General features: G+C 34.9%; 1 protein-coding gene across 1 annotated transcript; it reads right to left on the bottom strand.

Annotated features, from left to right (window-relative positions):
- Window positions 1–421: 421 nt before the first annotated feature.
- On the bottom strand, window positions 422–18,257 carry LOC127834123 (carbonic anhydrase-like). Its single transcript, XM_052359743.1, has 8 exons — window positions 18,158–18,257; window positions 17,548–17,688; window positions 4,091–4,288; window positions 3,756–3,877; window positions 2,345–2,437; window positions 1,812–1,926; window positions 1,159–1,268; window positions 422–529 (listed from the first exon to the last, which is right to left on the bottom strand). Exons 1-8 carry the CDS (start codon window positions 18,255–18,257, stop codon window positions 422–424), a joined length of 987 nt encoding a protein of 328 aa, XP_052215703.1.
- Between the last annotated feature and the right edge of the window lie 848 nt (window positions 18,258–19,105).

The raw sequence follows: 19,105 nt of genomic DNA on the forward strand, positions 1-19,105 counted from the left end.
CTCTTAATATAATGAGTGCCTGTGCCGTTTTAGATAAACAAAACCACATATAGAGTTAAAGAATAAAAAGAAACATTCACATCCCTTGAACAATATTTATTTTTTTATCCGACAAACGTTGTTATAATTCAATAAACAATGATTGTTTACAAAGAAATGTTATAAGTATTTAAGTATCTTATATTTGCAATGACATTTAGTATGAGTAATGCCCACCAACAATGTTGCACAAATAGTTGCATTTTATCCTCATGGGCTCCTCGTTTCTTTATACAACTTATGTGGTATAAAACATGAATAAACTATTATTATGTGTGACCTTAACATGTTTATGCCTCCAATTCGTACACGTTTTTGAATGTCTAATGCTGTAAACGCTTTTTATATTGTAAGGGAAGTTATATGAATTCAAAACTGGGTCTCATTGAAAGGAAGCCCTGACTTGTCTCCCTTTTAATGGTTGTGGAGGCCGGAAGTTGTCCTGCATTTGATTGCCGTCTGAATCAATGAGACGCCGAAGAGCGTCCAACTGAAAGGCAGTTTAAAGTGTGTTTTCTCTAGAGAAAAACAGTAAATTAAACGACTCGCTTTAATGTTGCAAAAGCAATGCATATACATATTTGATGTGCCCATTTGTTAATTAAAAAAATGTGCAGTACACTTGCAGATACCAGCTGTTACTGATCCTTTAACTTTTAAAGCTTATATATTATATCAGAAACGAAATGTTGAATGTTTTAGCACATGGAAGTTTATTTAAAGAAAACCCACTACCCAGTCAGATCGTATTATAATATGTATATATGTGTAAATGGACCAAAACATTAGATGACAGTTTGCGAAATGCTATGGAACTTGATTCCGTATTTGAAAGCGACTCTTGAACCCTGTTTGTACACTGAGATCAAATCGACACATTCTTAAGTTCTTGTAAATTTTATGCTAATCTTCTATCGGTCTTCTATAACCTTGACAGCGGCTTCACAGATTTGCCATCCGTGGTAGCTTAAGACGTGTATTTATTTTTATTTATGTTTATGTTTCTGAGGACCTGATGCTGCATTATGTGAGGACACGGGTCGTGCCAGCACTTCTACATACACAAGCATTACCCTACACTTTTAAATAGTTGCTTCAAATACAGCTATAGATCAATACCTGGCTGGGAGAGAATTCTACGGGTTCTTTGAAGACAATCCATTGGACACTTTCAAACAAGGGCGGGGTTGTTAGGGAGCCCTCGTACGTCCAGTAGGCGCGGATGTCACCTACAATAGCGACATAACGTCACGTTGAGAAACAACGTCATTTTATAATGACGGACGTACACCGCACAGATCATACTACCGATTTTTTTTTATTCCAATTATATCAATGTTTGTACTGCCAGTTATAGGAGCTGAGATATGATGTTAAACACAAATACGATTATAATAATAAGAAAAATAGGAACATATTTATTTTTTTCTACAAGACAAAGGAGGCAAGGGATGGGAGTAAGAAGAGAAAACGAAGACGAATATGACACGGATAAAGGCGATGCAAATGCAAAAGAACTATTTCGTACAGATGGAATACGACGAAGAAGGAAGATAATATAGACTAAAAGAGTCCAAATTAAGAAACAGAAAGAAACACAAAAAAAGAAAATAGGTAAAAAAGGGAATATTTATTTATATATGAATAAATAGAATAATACAATATATCTATGTATTTTTTCATTATATTTATTAATTTATTTTTATATAAAAACATCATGTGGTGAACACATCCTATGGTGACAACTCCTGGTACTGGCTTCGTCTGCTCACCTGGCAACAGGTCGGTAGGGTCCAGGGAGAAGGGGATGGTGTCCTCGCTATGAGGTTGGATCAACCCACCTAAGTTGTCCGACACGACGGAGAAGACGGGATTCTCTACGCCGGACTGTAATTACGAGAAAAAGCTTTAATTAACAGCGGCATGCTAGAAAAATGTGTGAATTTTCGAAAACTGCATGAAACTTACTTACACAATCAAGTAAATTATACGTTTCTCTATTGTTTGTAATAACGTCATTAATAAATACACAAAAAACACAAGTATATCGCATTTTTGTCGGGTGTGTCCCGGTTTATGGAATTAGTTTAAATATTTTTTAAAGAGATTAACTACCGCTCTCCGCATTTCTTTTTACTAAGCAACATTTGACATCCCTAGCAAAGTTATTGTTCTTACAAATGCCACAGCATGAGTAAGTTAACTATTGTAATCAAATATACACTTGAACACTGAATTCACAGATAAAAACGCGCTTTAAATTCCGGAAACTTCACCGGCTTATCGTGCGCTTGCTTTGTGCTACCTTGATCATAACCCCGAGAACGGCAAGTCCGTCACTCTTGTGAACAGCCTCCGCGAAGCTGCCATACTTCGTGTTCCAGTGGACGAGGTGAAGCTGCAAAGGAGAACCGGGGGATGGACGGACATAGTTTGTGATCGAATTGTTTTACGAGAAACATGCAAATTCCACGAAACTATGATTTCCCGTTAAAATAACACTTTATTCGAATACTTTTGCAATTCCAAGCCAGGTCCGAATATAAGTTAAAAACAGAATCAATTTCACCGTAATGTCTCAAAACTAAAAATCTTTAGCAGTTTTTGTTTAAATAACCGTGACCCTGTCCTTGTCCCAAATGAATCTAAATGCATCCAGAAGCTAAATCTGCTAGTATGTTACAAAAACACAAAATTTCAAAACAATAACCAGCCCTCATCTTCACCAATTAAAAAAAGCAACAACAACAAACCCACCTCAATTTATTAAGCGGAAACATCTTTTGTTTGCTTTGTTTTTATTTATTTTTTTGTGGCAGAACAATTTACTTTGATCCAAATGATAAAAAGTAAACCCTAACATTTCAATTTATTCTAAGCAGAAACCGCTTTTCTAATTTTAGTAAAAGTGACTTTGACAAGTGCGAGACTCGCCCAAATTAACTCCCTACATATATATGAATGTAAACCTGGCACATATACACAAAACTTCAGTGTTTATGAGTCCATTATAACTAACCTTATTGAGAGGAAATTAATGTTTTATGTTTAGTTATAATGGCATTGACTTTGCCTGTAAATGTCAATGCATATTTTTTACTCGAAACCGCCTCTTTTTATGTTCTTTTATTTTGTGTAACAGTGACCTTTGACCTTAAACAAACTTGTCCTGAATACAATTATGAGATATTGCAATAGACTAGGTTGCTCAAAACAAAATTTCATTAAAATTGGTCTACGAAATTAAATTTATTAACCGGAACTCGACTTATTTACGACATCAACCAATCGAAAAAAACAACTTGCTAAAATAATACGCAACTTTCAATGAGCATGATTATACAAACAGGGAAAATGACAAATAATTTAAAAGTAGTAAAATCCACGAAACACATACATAGATTAATTAAACAAAACAATTGTTGGTTTGTTTTAGTATGATATCAGTAGTATTTTTGAAAAAGTTTCAATCCAAATAATGTTTCAAGATTGGTGCCCGAGATATGTGGGCAAATTTATAAATACTGATTTTAATTCTTTTTCTCTATGTTGTTTATTAACATAGTCATGTTTTCAAGTTATTATGTATATTTAAATTACTAAGGTCACAGTTATATGTTTTGTTTTCAAATATGCTTGATCACTTTACATATTTTTTTTATTTCTCATACGTATTTATCGAAGATTGTTCAAAACAACTGGTTTAGCAGGTGTACCTCGGCTGCGAACTGCTTCCAGTCAATCGTATGCTCCGATCCCCGTGTGTCGTCTGCTCCCCAGTGCAGGTGGAACTGTGCCAATCTGAATAGCTTGTTGCCAAGGGGACCGCCGGTCAAATCTGGGGTAAGAAGGTGGGCAAATAGAAACATCAATAGGGTATTTAACACTTCATGCGTGTCATGTAATAATATAACATGTGTATTTAAATAGGAAAATATGTACACCTATCAAAAACCAATACTACTATCCAAAGTCTCAATTTTCAAATGAAAAAGAAACGACTCCACTGAAATTTAGTAAAACATTCGCAATATAAAATGGACGCGCTTACATCCGAGCTGGGTGATTTGACACTCTAAGCTGTGTCCGTTGTTCTCCAGCATGACATCGTCTTCCTCTCGGTAGAAGACCCAAAGGGGAATGCCCGTGAGAGCATCGTCGTACTCCGCCTTACGCGGAACGATGTTGATCGGCGATTGTCTAAGGCCCTTTCGGGCGATCGGAAAATGCTTGTGCCAGGTATAGGGCCCTGAGTTGGAAAGTTAATTGGAGATTGAGTTATTAAAATGTACGAATTCCAAAAACATTTGCTGCCAGATGAAAAATAATATTTATTTTGTAGGAAGCAATATTCGGTAACGAGACGCTTTATATGACAATTAAATCATATTCAAGTCAAATATCATTCTAACGAATATTTTGTACACAATCCAAAGAAATACAAATGTAAAGAGGGCATTAACAACTTATGAAAATATGCACTGAGTCTATTACACAAATCATGAACATGCCTCGTGTCTAAAAGAAAATAAAGTAAGAAAACATACCATTTTTCTTTGTGTATCCCCATTCTGGAAGTTCTGGAAGTAGCAAAATTAAGACTAATCATATATAAAGTTTCTCTCAAAAGACACAATAAACCGTTATGTAATTCCCATTGTACATTTACTTACGAATACAATAATAATACAATAGATGGCTGTTTTATCAGTCCAATCTAGGTCAGAAATCTGTATTCGACTTCTAACAACAACGTTCAACTGCTGTTTGATGTATAGCGACTATCATATCAGAATTTTTTTCGAATAGGCTTATTAGAAAACAGCTCAGATAGTCAGTGATAATGTTTAAGTATGTCCAACTTAAATATAAACATTATATTTCATTCGTTAGTGTAATCGATAGTATTTTATAAAATATTAAAATGTAAGCCTGGCCGATCCAATATCGTGCTGATAGTTTAGGACATGGTTCGCAAAGGCAGCAACAACCCTCGCCACTATTACTATGGAACTATTAATATTCATTTCTGCAATTGTCTGTATTTGCCTGCGTTTCTTACCCGTCGATGCTGATGTGCCACCCACCGCCAAAACGGCAATTACGAAAACAACGCTCAGCATGGTCACTACAAACAAATGACATGTGTTATGTATATACTAGTAATCTCGTTATTTCAAACTTCACGTAAACAATAGGAATTTAAAATATTTGTAAAAATACAATTGTATTAATTGATTTGATTAAAATTCTAATATATAATAACGCTTAAGAACACTGGTTTTAAATCAAGCTCAAACAAAATCACTATCTTCAACTGAATCAGCGTAAGAATTTGACCTTCAGAGGATGTATATGCTGTAACTGCATGGATTCAGAGGATGTATATGCTGTAACTGCATGGATTCAGAGGATGTATATGCTGTAACTGCATGGATTTAGAGGATGTATATGCTGTAACTGCATGGATTCAGAGGATGTATATGCTGTAACTGCATAGATGCAGAGGATGTATATGCTGTTAATGCATGGATTCAGAGGATGTACATGTTGTAACTGCATGGATTCAGGGGATGTACATGCTGTAACTGCATGGATTCAGGGGATGTACATGCTGTAACTGCATGGATTCAGAGGATGTATATGCTGTAACTGCATGGATTTAGAGGATGTACATGCTGTAACTGCATGGATTCAGAGGATGTATATGCTGTAACTGCATGGATTCAGAGGATGTATATGCTGTAACTGCATGGATTCATAGGATGCATGTGCTGTAACTGCATGGATTCAGAGGATGTATATGCTGTAATTGCATGGATTCAGATGATGTACATGTTGTAACTGCATGGATTCAGAGGATGTATATGCTGTAACTGCATGGATTCAGAGGATGTATATGCTGCAACTGCATGGATTCAGAGGATGCATATGCTGCAACTGCATGGGTTCAGAGGATGTATATGCTGCAACTGCATGGATTCAGAGGATGTATATGCTGTAACTGCATGGATTCAGAGGATGTATATGCTGTAACTGCATGGATTCAGAGGATGTATATGCTGCAACTGCATGGATTCAGAGGATGTATATGCTGCAACTGCATGGATTCAGAGGATGCATATGCTGTAACTGCATGGATTCAGAGGATGTATATGCTGTTAATGCATGGATTCAGAGGATTTATATGCTGTTAATGCATGGATTCAGAGGATGTATATGCTGTAACTGCATGGATTCAGAGGATGTATATGCTGTTAATGCATGGATTCAGAGGATGTATATGCTGTAACTGCATGGATTCAGAGGATGTATATGCTGTAACTGCATGGATTCAGAGGATGTATATGCTGTTAATGCATGGATTCAGAGGAAGTATATGCTGTAACTGCATGGATTCAGAGGATGTATATGCTGTAACTGCATGGATTCAGAGGAAGTATATGCTGTAACTGCATGGATTCAGAGGATGTATATGCTGTAACTGCATGGATTCAGAGGATGTATATGCTGTAACTGCATGGATTCAGAGGATGTATATGCTGTTAATGCATGGATTCAGAGGATGTATATGCTGTTAATGCATGGATTCAGAGGAAGTATATGCTGTAACTGCATGGATTCAGAGGATGTATATGCTGTTAATGCATGGATTCAGAGGATGTATATGCTGTTAATGCATGGATTCAGAGGATGTATATGCTGTTAATGCATGGATTTAGAGGATATATATGCTGTAACTGCATGGATTCAGAGGATGTATATGCTGTTAATGCATGGATTCAGAGGATGTATATGCTGTTAATGCATGGATTCAGAGGATGCATATGCTGTAACTGCATGGATTCAGAGGATTTATATGCTGTAACTGCATGGATTCAGAGGATGTATATGCTGTTAATGCATGGATTCAGAGGAAGTATATGCTGTAACTGCATAGATTCAGAGGATGTATATGCTGTACATGCATGGATTCAGACAAGTAGATCATATGCTTTTACGTGTATTGTGCTGAACGAAAGCATGCGCATACATAATTTATAACATTTACATTTTCAGAAATCGGACTAAATAAATATCTATTTTTATATTAATTAACCTATATTGAGTTGTGCCCAATAGTAGTTAAACTCGGTTTGCCTGTATTGGTTTAATCATTTTTGGGCCGTCTTGTTAATGCATTGAGCTTAAAATAAACGTGTATAATATATATTGCTTATATATATATTGTATAATGTTTTGCACACAAACGAACGCGCGCGCGCACTCAGACACACAAATACAAACATTGATCCAATCAATAGCCTTATTAATAAGTCAATCAGACAATCATTAACATGAAAAACCTAATAAGCTATAAAGGCCGGTTTTCTCCTTGTAAAATAATAAAATGGATAAAAATGGATCATAAACGTATTTAACTGTTAAAATCATGTGACTCGAGCCATATAAGACTTTCCATACCCACCACAAAGTAGTGCAAGGTGTATTTCGATTTATCACTGCGTTACCGAGGTTATGTGTTGTCGTTTTAAATAGCAGTCAACAAAAACAATAAATAATAGATGTATGCGAAAATATGCACAGTTTTTATGGATGTCTAAGCGATCAAATATAAAGAAAAATTCAGCATAAACATCGGACTAATAATACAGATTTGGTGATTATTATTCGTATTGTTTCTGTACACTGTGATGTTTTTGACTCATCGATAAAGTACAATGCGTTCGTACCAAGAGTACGCGTGCTCTATACACACCAAGAGCTGTTGATCATTACATATTTTATCGTATTCACTTACAAAAGGTTCGACTTAAACATTAGGAAAAAATATTTTAAGAATATTATACTTGCCAAAAATGTAAAAAAAAATCAGATCAATAAGCACAGATACAGCAAAATAAAGCCCTTATTTCAATTGCCCAAAACACAAAAATTTCATATCATATTTGAATCAAACTCATTTTGACATTTGATAATTTGTGTTCATGCTTTTTTTTGTTCAAGGTTAAAGTTCTCTGCAATAAAAGTGAGAACAAAAAGCCTGTTTTTCTTTATTTTGCAACGAAAACATGGAACATTAAAAATATTCCCTCATAGAATTCCGATGAGATATTATCGATCTATATTGTCGCAAAACAACAATTGATCCAAAATGATTTCTTAATAGTTATCGTGAAATAATGATTCCAACATTTAATTTTTAGAGTTGAAACAGTGTTCGAAAATGTAACCAGTAAATGAAAGACAAGTCCAAAACATTGAAACAGCTAAAACATATACGTTCAGTGAACTCATATTCCAATGAAGAATGGTCCTTTAAAGAAAATAATTCTACATTCCAGAATGCGTCCTTTTTTATTGTTTCATAAGGTTCAGGAAGATTAGCTTTACGTATTTAACGCCCTCTTACATTTCATAAGACAGTTTAAGTGAAGCATTTAATTGGTAAGGCAAGCCAATGAATATGTATCACGTGTCACTTATTTTCGTTACACCTGTCGACTGGAGACGTGTAATTAGTCTCAGTGATTGGTTCGATAACGAGTGTGCAACCTCTCGGAACAGAAAAGAAACGGCATCATACGTATATGATTTACAAAAAGAAAATGGATGCGGAAAAAGGAATGTGAAAGAAACTGAGAGTTTAAAAAGTAAAAAGCCAAAGAAAATTTGTCAATATTTTAAATCTAAAGGCAAACTTGTTAGCAGTACCATTTAAGGATTATTGTGAAATGTTGAGTCAAACAACTTCTTTTGAAATTAGTATTATAAATTATGGTTTAGCTCGACTCTTGCTTCATGAGTTTATTCCAGCGTAGAGAGTTATATTTGTCAGAACAAAACGGATGATTTGTAGCAATCAAAAACCTAATTTTAATTTATATTACTTCAATTTTGTCAATATACACGTCTGTACATTTTAATTATCTTTAATAGTATAATAGGAATAAATAATTCGCCAAACAAAATTCTTTTGTTGTTCCGATAGTTTACGACAGTAATGGTTGTTGTAATTTCACCGTCGGACGATAAACTTACATTTCAATTACCAAATATAATTAAATGTTGTCTATTGTACAACCGGGGAATACAATATTTTTTTTTATTAAATTGTTGTATCCTATTCATTTGTAAAACAAGATTGCGCGGATCGTTGTGTAAGACCTTTTATCATGTGGTCTCATTAATTTCAATGTTTGTAATTTTGAAATAAAGATTAATTTGTATGTTCAGTGGTTTCTGCGGCTCACTACATACTTTCTGAACGGTTTAGCGTTAAAGGACTTATGATACAGAGGTCCCAAAATTGAATCTCGATTATGTATTAATGTTTTGCATTTTAGTTCCCTTTTCTCTCATTAGTTTACTTCAATATGTAAGTACCTAAACTTAAACACATCAAATTAAGAACTTGACTGACTATCTTCCCAATAAAACTGTGCAAAGGTTTCTTAAAATAATGATACGATGTTCATACTAGAGAACTGTTCATTGTAAAACCTTGAAAGAAGGGATGCAAACGAAGGTTTGAGCATTTGGAAACCGGCCGAATAATCGGTTTCAAATTTTGATTCAAACATTCTATTTGTTTATATTGACATAATTGAGATTATACATAAAATGGAAGATATAACAACTTCATACAATATGTGTGCAGACGAATAAATCAATTATTTGATGAAGCTGTCGTCAGTGTTTAGATTATTGGCATACATGATGCTATAAACGCCTTTGACAAGTGCTGTGTCACTTTTCGTCCCGCTGAGATGCAGTTTATCAATCACATAAAACGATGGCTGATTCAGTGATATAAATCTTGACTATATTGCGTTATTTCTTAAATTAACACTTGTGACAACATTCAGCAGTCGAGCGTTAAATTACACCATTAACATATAAATTGCTCTATGCAATCACATATTTTATTTGACAATTAATGTGCCTACGCTTTTCATACTTTCCACTCAGATTACGAGGTGTTGTAAAGATATTCAATACAATTTGCGTGTGTTTCTGCAGAAAAAATAATTTAAAGTTTACGTACAGTTCAATTCGAAGTAAATATTTGATTGATAAGTCTTTTCATGTATGTTAATTACAAACTATGAGTTGTCCCAATAAAATGACAAATCTCAATCACGTTTTGTCTTGAAAAAAGGGAATATATGTACTATCTAGCAACCATGTCGATCGGCAAAAGAATGTAAATATAAGAAATGAAATAAACACATACATAAAATAACCTTTTTTAGGACGTTGCAAAGGTCGGATATTTGTATCTAGAGGCCTAAACATAGGATATATCGAATATTCAAATATATTGTAATACGAATATACAAATATCGAATATGATTTCAGGATTGGTTCCAATACGTAACTAAAACCCATTTTTAGAATTGTTTTATATTAAAATAATGCTGTAAGTAGGAGTGAAAAGAAATACCATATATACGTATCGCGTCTCATTACCAATTCTTATAAATCATGAACAAATAAAGACCAGTTACAAATCTTTTAATCAAATGAAAAAAGCCAAAACATTGCAACGTTGATTATAAAACAAACAACGTATGTAGTAATAAACAATACAGCCAAAATGTTAAAGATGACTTACGTCTGAATAATTAACGCTAAACGTCTCCTTTTATCTCTGAGTCTATGAACAATCACGAAACTTTCAAACTAACTTAAGAGCTATTGCAACAGACATGAACAATTTAAACCAGACTGCTTTCATACGTTTGATCGGCTCGTCGTGTGCATCGAAATATTAAAAAGAATTGTTTTAAATGTAAATGCTGGATTATCGCTCACCTGAGCACGGTGTGAGCACGGCGTTAGCACATATAACACATAGCTCAGTTGTGAACTTTTGGGGCAAGTCACTCTTCGGAGCTCCTCAGAGCCGGCCCCGGAAATCCGAAGAAATCGTTGTGTAAACTTTTTCCAACAATGGTATGAATGTATACGAGTTGACCTGAACTAATTTCAAACAATTTCGTACAATAATTTTGATTACCAAACCAAAAGCTGGCAATAAAACTAACAGCGGTTGCTCGGGTTATTTGAAGAAAGCATTACATGCCGGTGTGTGAACATTCATCAACGTTCAATTATGAACTGCACAAAATCACGTGCTCCACACCCTATTCTTGTAAACACTTTATTCATTTAAATGTTTTGTGGGATATTCTGTGCGTTCCGTCATTGGGTGAGATTGATTTCTTGAAAAATATGGTTTACTGGAGAAGGGAGCTTTTTCAAAATATAGCTTTAAAAAACACTTTTAAAGGCTTTTAGAAAATAGTTGGTACTCTTTTTAAATAATTTGGTTTCGGTTTAAATCGTCATGAATAGATAATGGGTCCCCTAATATAAACTATATAGAAATCGGACACACAATTATCTCAACGAATGAAAATGCTATTACTAAACAAAACATGCGTTTAAACATCTCCTCGATGCAAACAAATCACTTTTTTGGTCTAAACTGCCAGACGACTTGCCCTTGCATGGTGATATTTAAAACATCTCGATTATCACTTACCATGATTCCCATTAACTGTGTTTAGTTAAAACAAACATCCCACGTGGAAGTAAGGGGGTCGATTGGCTTCTTTTACAACATTTTGTCGGAAGCAACTTCCATACATTCAAAACAATTTACCTGACATATCGACGGTGAAACCATTAACCACGTTAGGCTAGTCTGCGTTTTTAACTTCGACAATTTTCGTGTCGAAATCGCTTGCTTGATTTTTCAACGCATTGACAAAATTATTTAACTCGATCATGCCAATTAAATAACAATTTATAAGAAAAAACAAGAGTTGTCACGAAAGGATAACATATGCCCCCGAAAAACGCTTTTTCGAAACCTAAACGCAGATTTCGAAACCTAAACGCGACCCTAATTTCAAGGTCAAGGTCAAAGGAGTCAAAATTTGTGTGCGTATGGAAAGGCCTTGTCCATATACACATGCATACCAAATCTGAAGCGACATAGAAGTTATGAGCATTTTTCGAAACCTAAACGCAAAGTGTGACGAACAGAAACCTGTTTGTTATGGCGACCATCAATCCAGTATATTATTATTTTCGGATATGTGTATGTGTACAAACTGAACATCGTTACTTTTTATATCAACATGATACATTGTAACATTTATAAATCCATTATGTAATTTAAAACATCATTATGATACCTTAAGCTCAAGTGAGCGACCAATAGCTGTTTTGGCACTCTTGCTTTTTTTAATTTGCTTAAAATTCACTTGCATCACTATGATTTTCGAAAAGATGTGAGATACCATTTTTACTTTTAACAGTTGAATGCTCCGTTTTAATGAAGGCTTAAAAATAGATATTATAAGATAAATCGTTTATCACACATTCTACCATATGATACGAATGAATAGCCTTGCAAAGTGTAAAGGCAGTGTTGAGGCGTACACAATTTTTTGCCGGTAACTAGAGGTTCGTAAAATACCCAGCCATCGACAATTTCATGGAGTTTGTCTGATATATTTTATTAATTTGACGATTTTATTTTAATAAGTAATTGTTCACCCTTGGATCCGCTATCGTACTGTTTAATGATATCACGCAAGCCATTCATGATTAAATAGCTTACTCTTTAACGTATAACCTTAACCAAAGACGTATCAATATATATTGATAGGTCTTTGCCTTAACCTAGCCTTGAGGTTTACGCTTACGAATGGGTAAAATATATTTAAATTTATACGACAAGACTATCCAAAGCAATTTTTATGACGGGTTTCTCTTAATGTATCAAGTTATTAATGTGCAATAGTAATACACCGTGAAATGTGAAAAACATTTCATCTTTTGTCAGTCATATTTTATGTATGTGGTTGTTAAATAAATAACAGTTACGGATTGAGCTATAAATGTAATGTTTGAATTTCAAGAAATACGATTTCTCCAGTTTTACCTATTAAAATATATTTTTATTTTACAATTGCTCGTGATTATTGCACATATTAAAATACCGAATGTCTAGTTTTTGTTGACTGTGTAGAAGTAAGAAATGTGAATTCATTTTAAAGGGGCGGTCAACCAGATTGCTATATATCACGAAAAAAAAGTTCTAAAATACCGTGTTTTTTTTTTAATTATTGGTGTATATTGATTAAAATATCACGACTGGTATATTACATTACTTGAAAAATGTTGTTAAGTTTTTATATTTTCAGTGAATTCGGTAATAACATTTTACTGAGTATGTGTACCAGGTAATTTTGAGAGCTCTGGTGTTGTCGTTTTATTTTGTAAAACTACGAGGATTGCGTATATAAAATATAAAATACAACGCTCATTGTATGAGCATGGACGGCCGAGTGGTCTAAATGGGAGACTTTTTACTCCAGGACTCCAGGGGTGAGTGGTTCGAGCCCGGTTCAGGGTTATTTTTTTTCTTTTTTTTTCATTTTGTTATTGATATTTTTTCTGGAGATTTTCAGATCCAATGTTCAAATTTATCAATATAAACCATTTAATTACGGTATTTTAGAACTTTTCTTTTTTCGTCAATCTGGTTGACTGCCCCTTAAAAGCTTTATTTAAAGGGACCTTTTCTAAGATTTTGGTATGTATTGAAGTTTGTCATTAAATGCTTTATATTGATAAATGTAAACATTCGATCTAAAAAGCTCAATTAAAAAAAACAAGAATCAGATAAAAGAAAGAAAATTAAGTAACCCTCAACTTGGGTTCGAACCACTGACCCCTGGAGTAAAAGTCTTCAGCTTAGACCACTCGGCAATCCATGCTAATACAATTTGTTATGTATCGTATACTTTATATAAGCAATCCTCATAGTGTCAAAAAATAAAACGACAAGAACAGAACTCTCCAAATTATTCAATCGTTTCGCGTTGCAACGCTTTATAATTTTCAGGTTTTTAAATCTTGAAAAGATTTATATAATGGATATTTTAGAGCATGGTAAAAGTTCAGTATAACTGTTTTCTAACAAATATTATAACACCAACGAAATTTACGAATCTGCCAAAACGTGAAAATGTTCCTTTAAGTGCACATTCAATCAACTATTGAATACGTTAAAACGTTTCAACGCTCGAGACCTCTCTCTTAACAGCACAAATTCGTTAAACATGTGTTAAACATCAGACTTGTTGCTGATGTAAACCTTTGTGAAACATCAGGTTGTTGCTGATGTAAACCTTTGTTAAACATCAGATTGTTTCTGATGTAAACCTTTGTTAAACATAAGGTTGTTGCTGATGTAAACATTTGTTAAACATAAGGTTGTTGCTGATGTAAACCTTTGTTAGACATCAGGTTGTTGCTGATGTAAAAGTTTGCTAAAAATCAGGTTGTTGCTGATGTAAAACTTTGTTAAACATCAGGTTGTTGCTGAGGTAATGCGTATCTATGTTTGATGTATGTACATTTATATAAAGTTTCGTTTCAGTTGTAATTATTTGCCGTTGTGATAAAACTTAAAATACTTCAAACTCCACGCATACACACCAAGAAAAGATATGTTCAATAGTAAAACAATTAACGAGGAGTCGTTTATTGAACTCTCTTCTGAATGTTATGCCGAACAAGCCGCATATACCTAGTGCAAAGGAAACGCTTGTTGGACAGATTTATGACAATGTGATTGTACATTATCGAGATTTCCTGCTTTTGGTATATATGCAAATTAAGCTTCCCAAAATGCTCTGTTGATATTTGGCTGTTTTGGTGCCTTAAAAGATTAATTACTTAATATTCTACTCGCGTTGTCAGTTAATAAAATGTATTGTCCGATATACTATTTCGAATGGATTGTAAATATATAAGCAACACTGTAGCAAATTTATACGAATTGTAGCAAATTTCTATGCCATGTACATTTATGAATTTGAAGTTTTGCTTCTTCATTTTGTAATCGCTTTTTGGGTTACTCCGTTATTATCATTTTGGGACACAGCTATTTTATCTCGGCGGCACTGTCTCTTCTCCTTTGCTGCCCATCCAAGTCATGCTTGAATTTTACATGTGGTGATATTTGTTTGTGTATTTGCTTGATGGTTGCATGCTTATTTTATGACATTTTGAATTAATGATCAACTCAATCTAAGTCTTTATTGGTGTCATTTAAAAATAGTTTGCATAATTGTACGATCTTCACATAAATATTATCTTTATGTCGTCTGTACTTTATTGAAAAGATTTCTGATCCACATAAGTGCGGGGTTTATTATACAATTTCCTTATTTTCTTCAACGTCCAGTGCTATCATATCTAACACACATCTGAACCGTCGATGCCCGAACGGAATCTAACACAATTTTGCCATTGCATTTTTTGTAGTGTTTAAATTTGAACGCCGAGTTCTTCATTCGGGACGGGTTTAAAATGTTCGGCAAGACATAGGCAAACCAAAATATTTGGAATATTCAGGAACCAAATGATATTGACTCGAATGGCCTTCTTCCAAATTTCGAAACATTTTATCAACAACGAGCGGTTGCTGTACATTACGAATATTTCCCACAAAAATAGTGAGTGGAAGAGTTCTATCTCAGGTATACAACGTTCTATTTATTACGTCTATGCCGGAAGAGTGGGATGAGTCGTACAACACTTAAACTGATATTGTTCTTATTTTCATACTAACTATGAATTTCATATTGGAGTTTACACCTCGTCTGGACATATTGTGCAAGTCTAGTATATAATACGTTTAATATATTTCTATGAGATAAGTCATGCCTTGCATTACGATAAGTATTAATGATGATTATGTCTCTAAGTAAACTATCGATAAAAAGACGACTTCGCTTCCGTTCTAGCTTTTATTATAGTTTTGGAACTTCATCACTTGATTGGCTTTCCATTTGTCGACAATACTTGTATTGACGACTGCAACAAGGATTCTATGTTATCGTCACCTTTCAGTTATCGATATAGCAAAAAATGAAACTCCAGAAAGATAGGCATAACTACGGTGGCATAGAGGTGGCATTCACTGCTCTTTTTTTAATTGCACTCATTTTTGTTCTATCTCGTTTCCACGACATACTTACTCGAGGGAACGACTTACTAACTCGTAGTAACGAGTTTTGTTTGTCATGGGGACGACCTAGTCGAGAGAACGAGATAAAAAAAGAGGAATGCAAAACTAAATAAAAGAGCGGTGTAGTTAATTATTTTGTTTTCTCAACTTTTATATTTTGTTTTTATCGACTTCTATATTTTGTTTTCTCGATTTTTGCATTTTGTTTTCTCGACTTTTATATTTTGTTGTTCTTATCTTTTGTAATTCATATGAACGTATTATTCAAATATTTTGACGTAAAACCGTCAAATCTCATTGGTCGACCAATTAGAGGTTTGCACTCCTTTTTTTCTATAACTATTCTTATTACAAACAAGTAATATAGTGTATTGTGAAGTATATTATAACACTACATGTACGTAGAACAAAGCCCCCCTAAATGTAGTTGTTGCTGTGATATATTGTCAGTGGTTAAAGCGTACACGTGGATTTCTTTGGTCCTCTAACTGATTTTTAAGCACCCAAAAGCTGATATGTAAAGTCCTTGGTGTAGATCTTAAAGTAGCCGAAAACGCATGGACAAATCCTTAATTATACATCAAACTGTATAAATTACAAAACTAATGTGGGCGAGTAATATGACTGAAAAATACTATCACCTTTAACTAATGTATCTACTTACCAAATTCTTGTGATAATAGTGTATGTAATTGCCTTTAATGATGGATATAAAACACCATTTTATTATTTTAATGGGTTTCTGTTTTGTTAAACTTGTAATTAAAGCAAACAGTCCATAACAAAAAAACACATGTTGTGCAAATTCATTTTTAACGAAACGAGTGGGTGTTTCAAAGAACGCTAAGTACGAAAACACGTGTATGGTAAAGACGGTTATTTATACACTGTTTTGCTATTTTATGAGCTATCAATTGCTGTGTTTACGCTTCATAATACTTGCTTGCGTAAATTCATTGCATAGAAAAATTGAATGTATTTATGGATAACTGTTATCTTACTAGGAATAAGCAACCTGTTATAAGAACTCTAGGATGTGTTAAAAACAAAAACAAATTAAAAAACTGATAGTTTTTTCCTATTTTAAATTGCTCTGACTTTTTTATTAAAAACGAATTCATTAATGTAACTTGTTTATCAGTTTATAAAGACATATCCGTGGAAAGCCTCTGTAACAATAACTGATGCTTTTCTATGAAATTATAAACGGGCAAAAGTACCATTACTATTTTTTGCTCATGTATTCTTTCATAGGAAAGAAATCAGTTATTGTCACGGAGGCTATCAGCGTATTATGCAGGTGGAGCGATTTCGGAAGATTCACGCTTCTTGTCCCTAGGGTTCCGAACACTGTATGTACTGGTCAACCATACGGACCGTTTTCAATTTGTTATAAAGAAAACCCAGGTACACCCGATCGCAGAGTACCTCACAAAGGCATCTTTAACCTCGGGGGTATCCGTAGAGAAGCTTGCTTTCTTTCAAATGCGGCGATGTAAAGGGGCGGTTACAGGACTGTTCAAGACCTGTACGAGCGCTCTTGCGAGCATTTGGGTGTGTCGGAGCGGGGGCAGCTCGCTGATCTGCCGCTGACAGAGTACCAGGGTGTGTTTGCTAGGGACATCTCTCATTAAATCGGGTCGGTTCTGTCAAGCAGCGTAGCGGCGTACACCGGCTTGTTTTACGGGATACGAGGAAGCGCATCCGGAGAAAATTTTGGGAGCCGGCGTGATCCAGGAGTCCACATCTGAGTGGTTCTCCGCCCCGTGCTCATCTGCAAGCGAGGCAACACGGTCAGGTGGTATGGTACTTTGGGAAATTTAATGACGTCACAGTTAATAACGGTTTTCCTATGCTCCTGATTGATGATTGTCTCAATATCCTGGCTGGCTGGTCGTTTTTGGTTCTCCAATTTTGATGCAAACTCTGTCTACTGGCAGGTGAACATCGCGGAGCTGGACCGCAAGAAGACATCGTTCGTGTCTACGTTTGGTCTCTTTGAGCACTTAAAATTGGGATTTGGTTTGTGTTTCGCCCCCCAACTACCCCCCCTCAAACATATTCCCCAGAAATGAGTCTTGTACTTAGGAGTGTTTACAGGGAAACCATGTTGGTCTTTCTTGATGATGTAATGGGCCTTGGTAGCTCTTTTTCCCATGACTGGATAACCTCCGGGATGCTCAGACTACCTTTCGACTGCACGGGAAAAAGCTGAGAATCAAGATGGGTGTTCATTTTCAGCGGAAAGTTGACTTCTTGTGTTGCAGGGTAAGCGGAAACGTGGTGGTTTGACCAATGCAACCCCTATGTGTTCTAATGATGTGGCATGTTTCACTGGCCTTGCCAATAATCACCAATATATTTTATACATATAAAGAAATATTATTATGTAGTATTACCATTGAATCTGGTCATGGGTAAAAACCTGTTCACATGTGAGCCTGAGCAACAGCATGCGTTTGATGCGATGAAGGAAGCCTTGATGACAGCCGCGGTATTGTGTTTCTCGAACCAGCACGACGAGTAAGCACCGAACACGGAGGCCTCAAATATAGCAATAAGGTTGAAGATAACTCAGGCTCAGACTCGGAGGGGAGCGCTTTATAGCATATGGTTGCTATGCTTTGACCAGGGTGCAGAGGCGATATTGCACCACCAAGAAGAAAAAACTTGCAGTAGTACAGTTCACATATCAGTTCCGACATTTCTTGTTTGCTTAACACTTCACTATCAAGACTGACCACTCTAGTTTAATTTGGTCGTCTTGTATTTTGTAAACAATAGGACTAACCATTGGCTTAATAAAGAACGGTTCGTGCTGAAAGATCGGGTGCTATGTTTCCGCTTCATGGTTACTAGGTATTTCTAACTCATTCAACGAATCGGATATTAGCTGGCACCATGATATTCCTTGTGCAGGTCCTTAGGGCATGAAGAGAACGAATGACAAGGATGTAGCAGGGTATGTTTGCAACCATAAAAAGAAGTCTGACCTGAAGAGAAAAG

Source organism: Dreissena polymorpha, chromosome 6 (assembly GCF_020536995.1).
Source record: "Dreissena polymorpha isolate Duluth1 chromosome 6, UMN_Dpol_1.0, whole genome shotgun sequence".
Taxonomy (NCBI): domain Eukaryota; kingdom Metazoa; phylum Mollusca; class Bivalvia; order Myida; family Dreissenidae; genus Dreissena; species Dreissena polymorpha.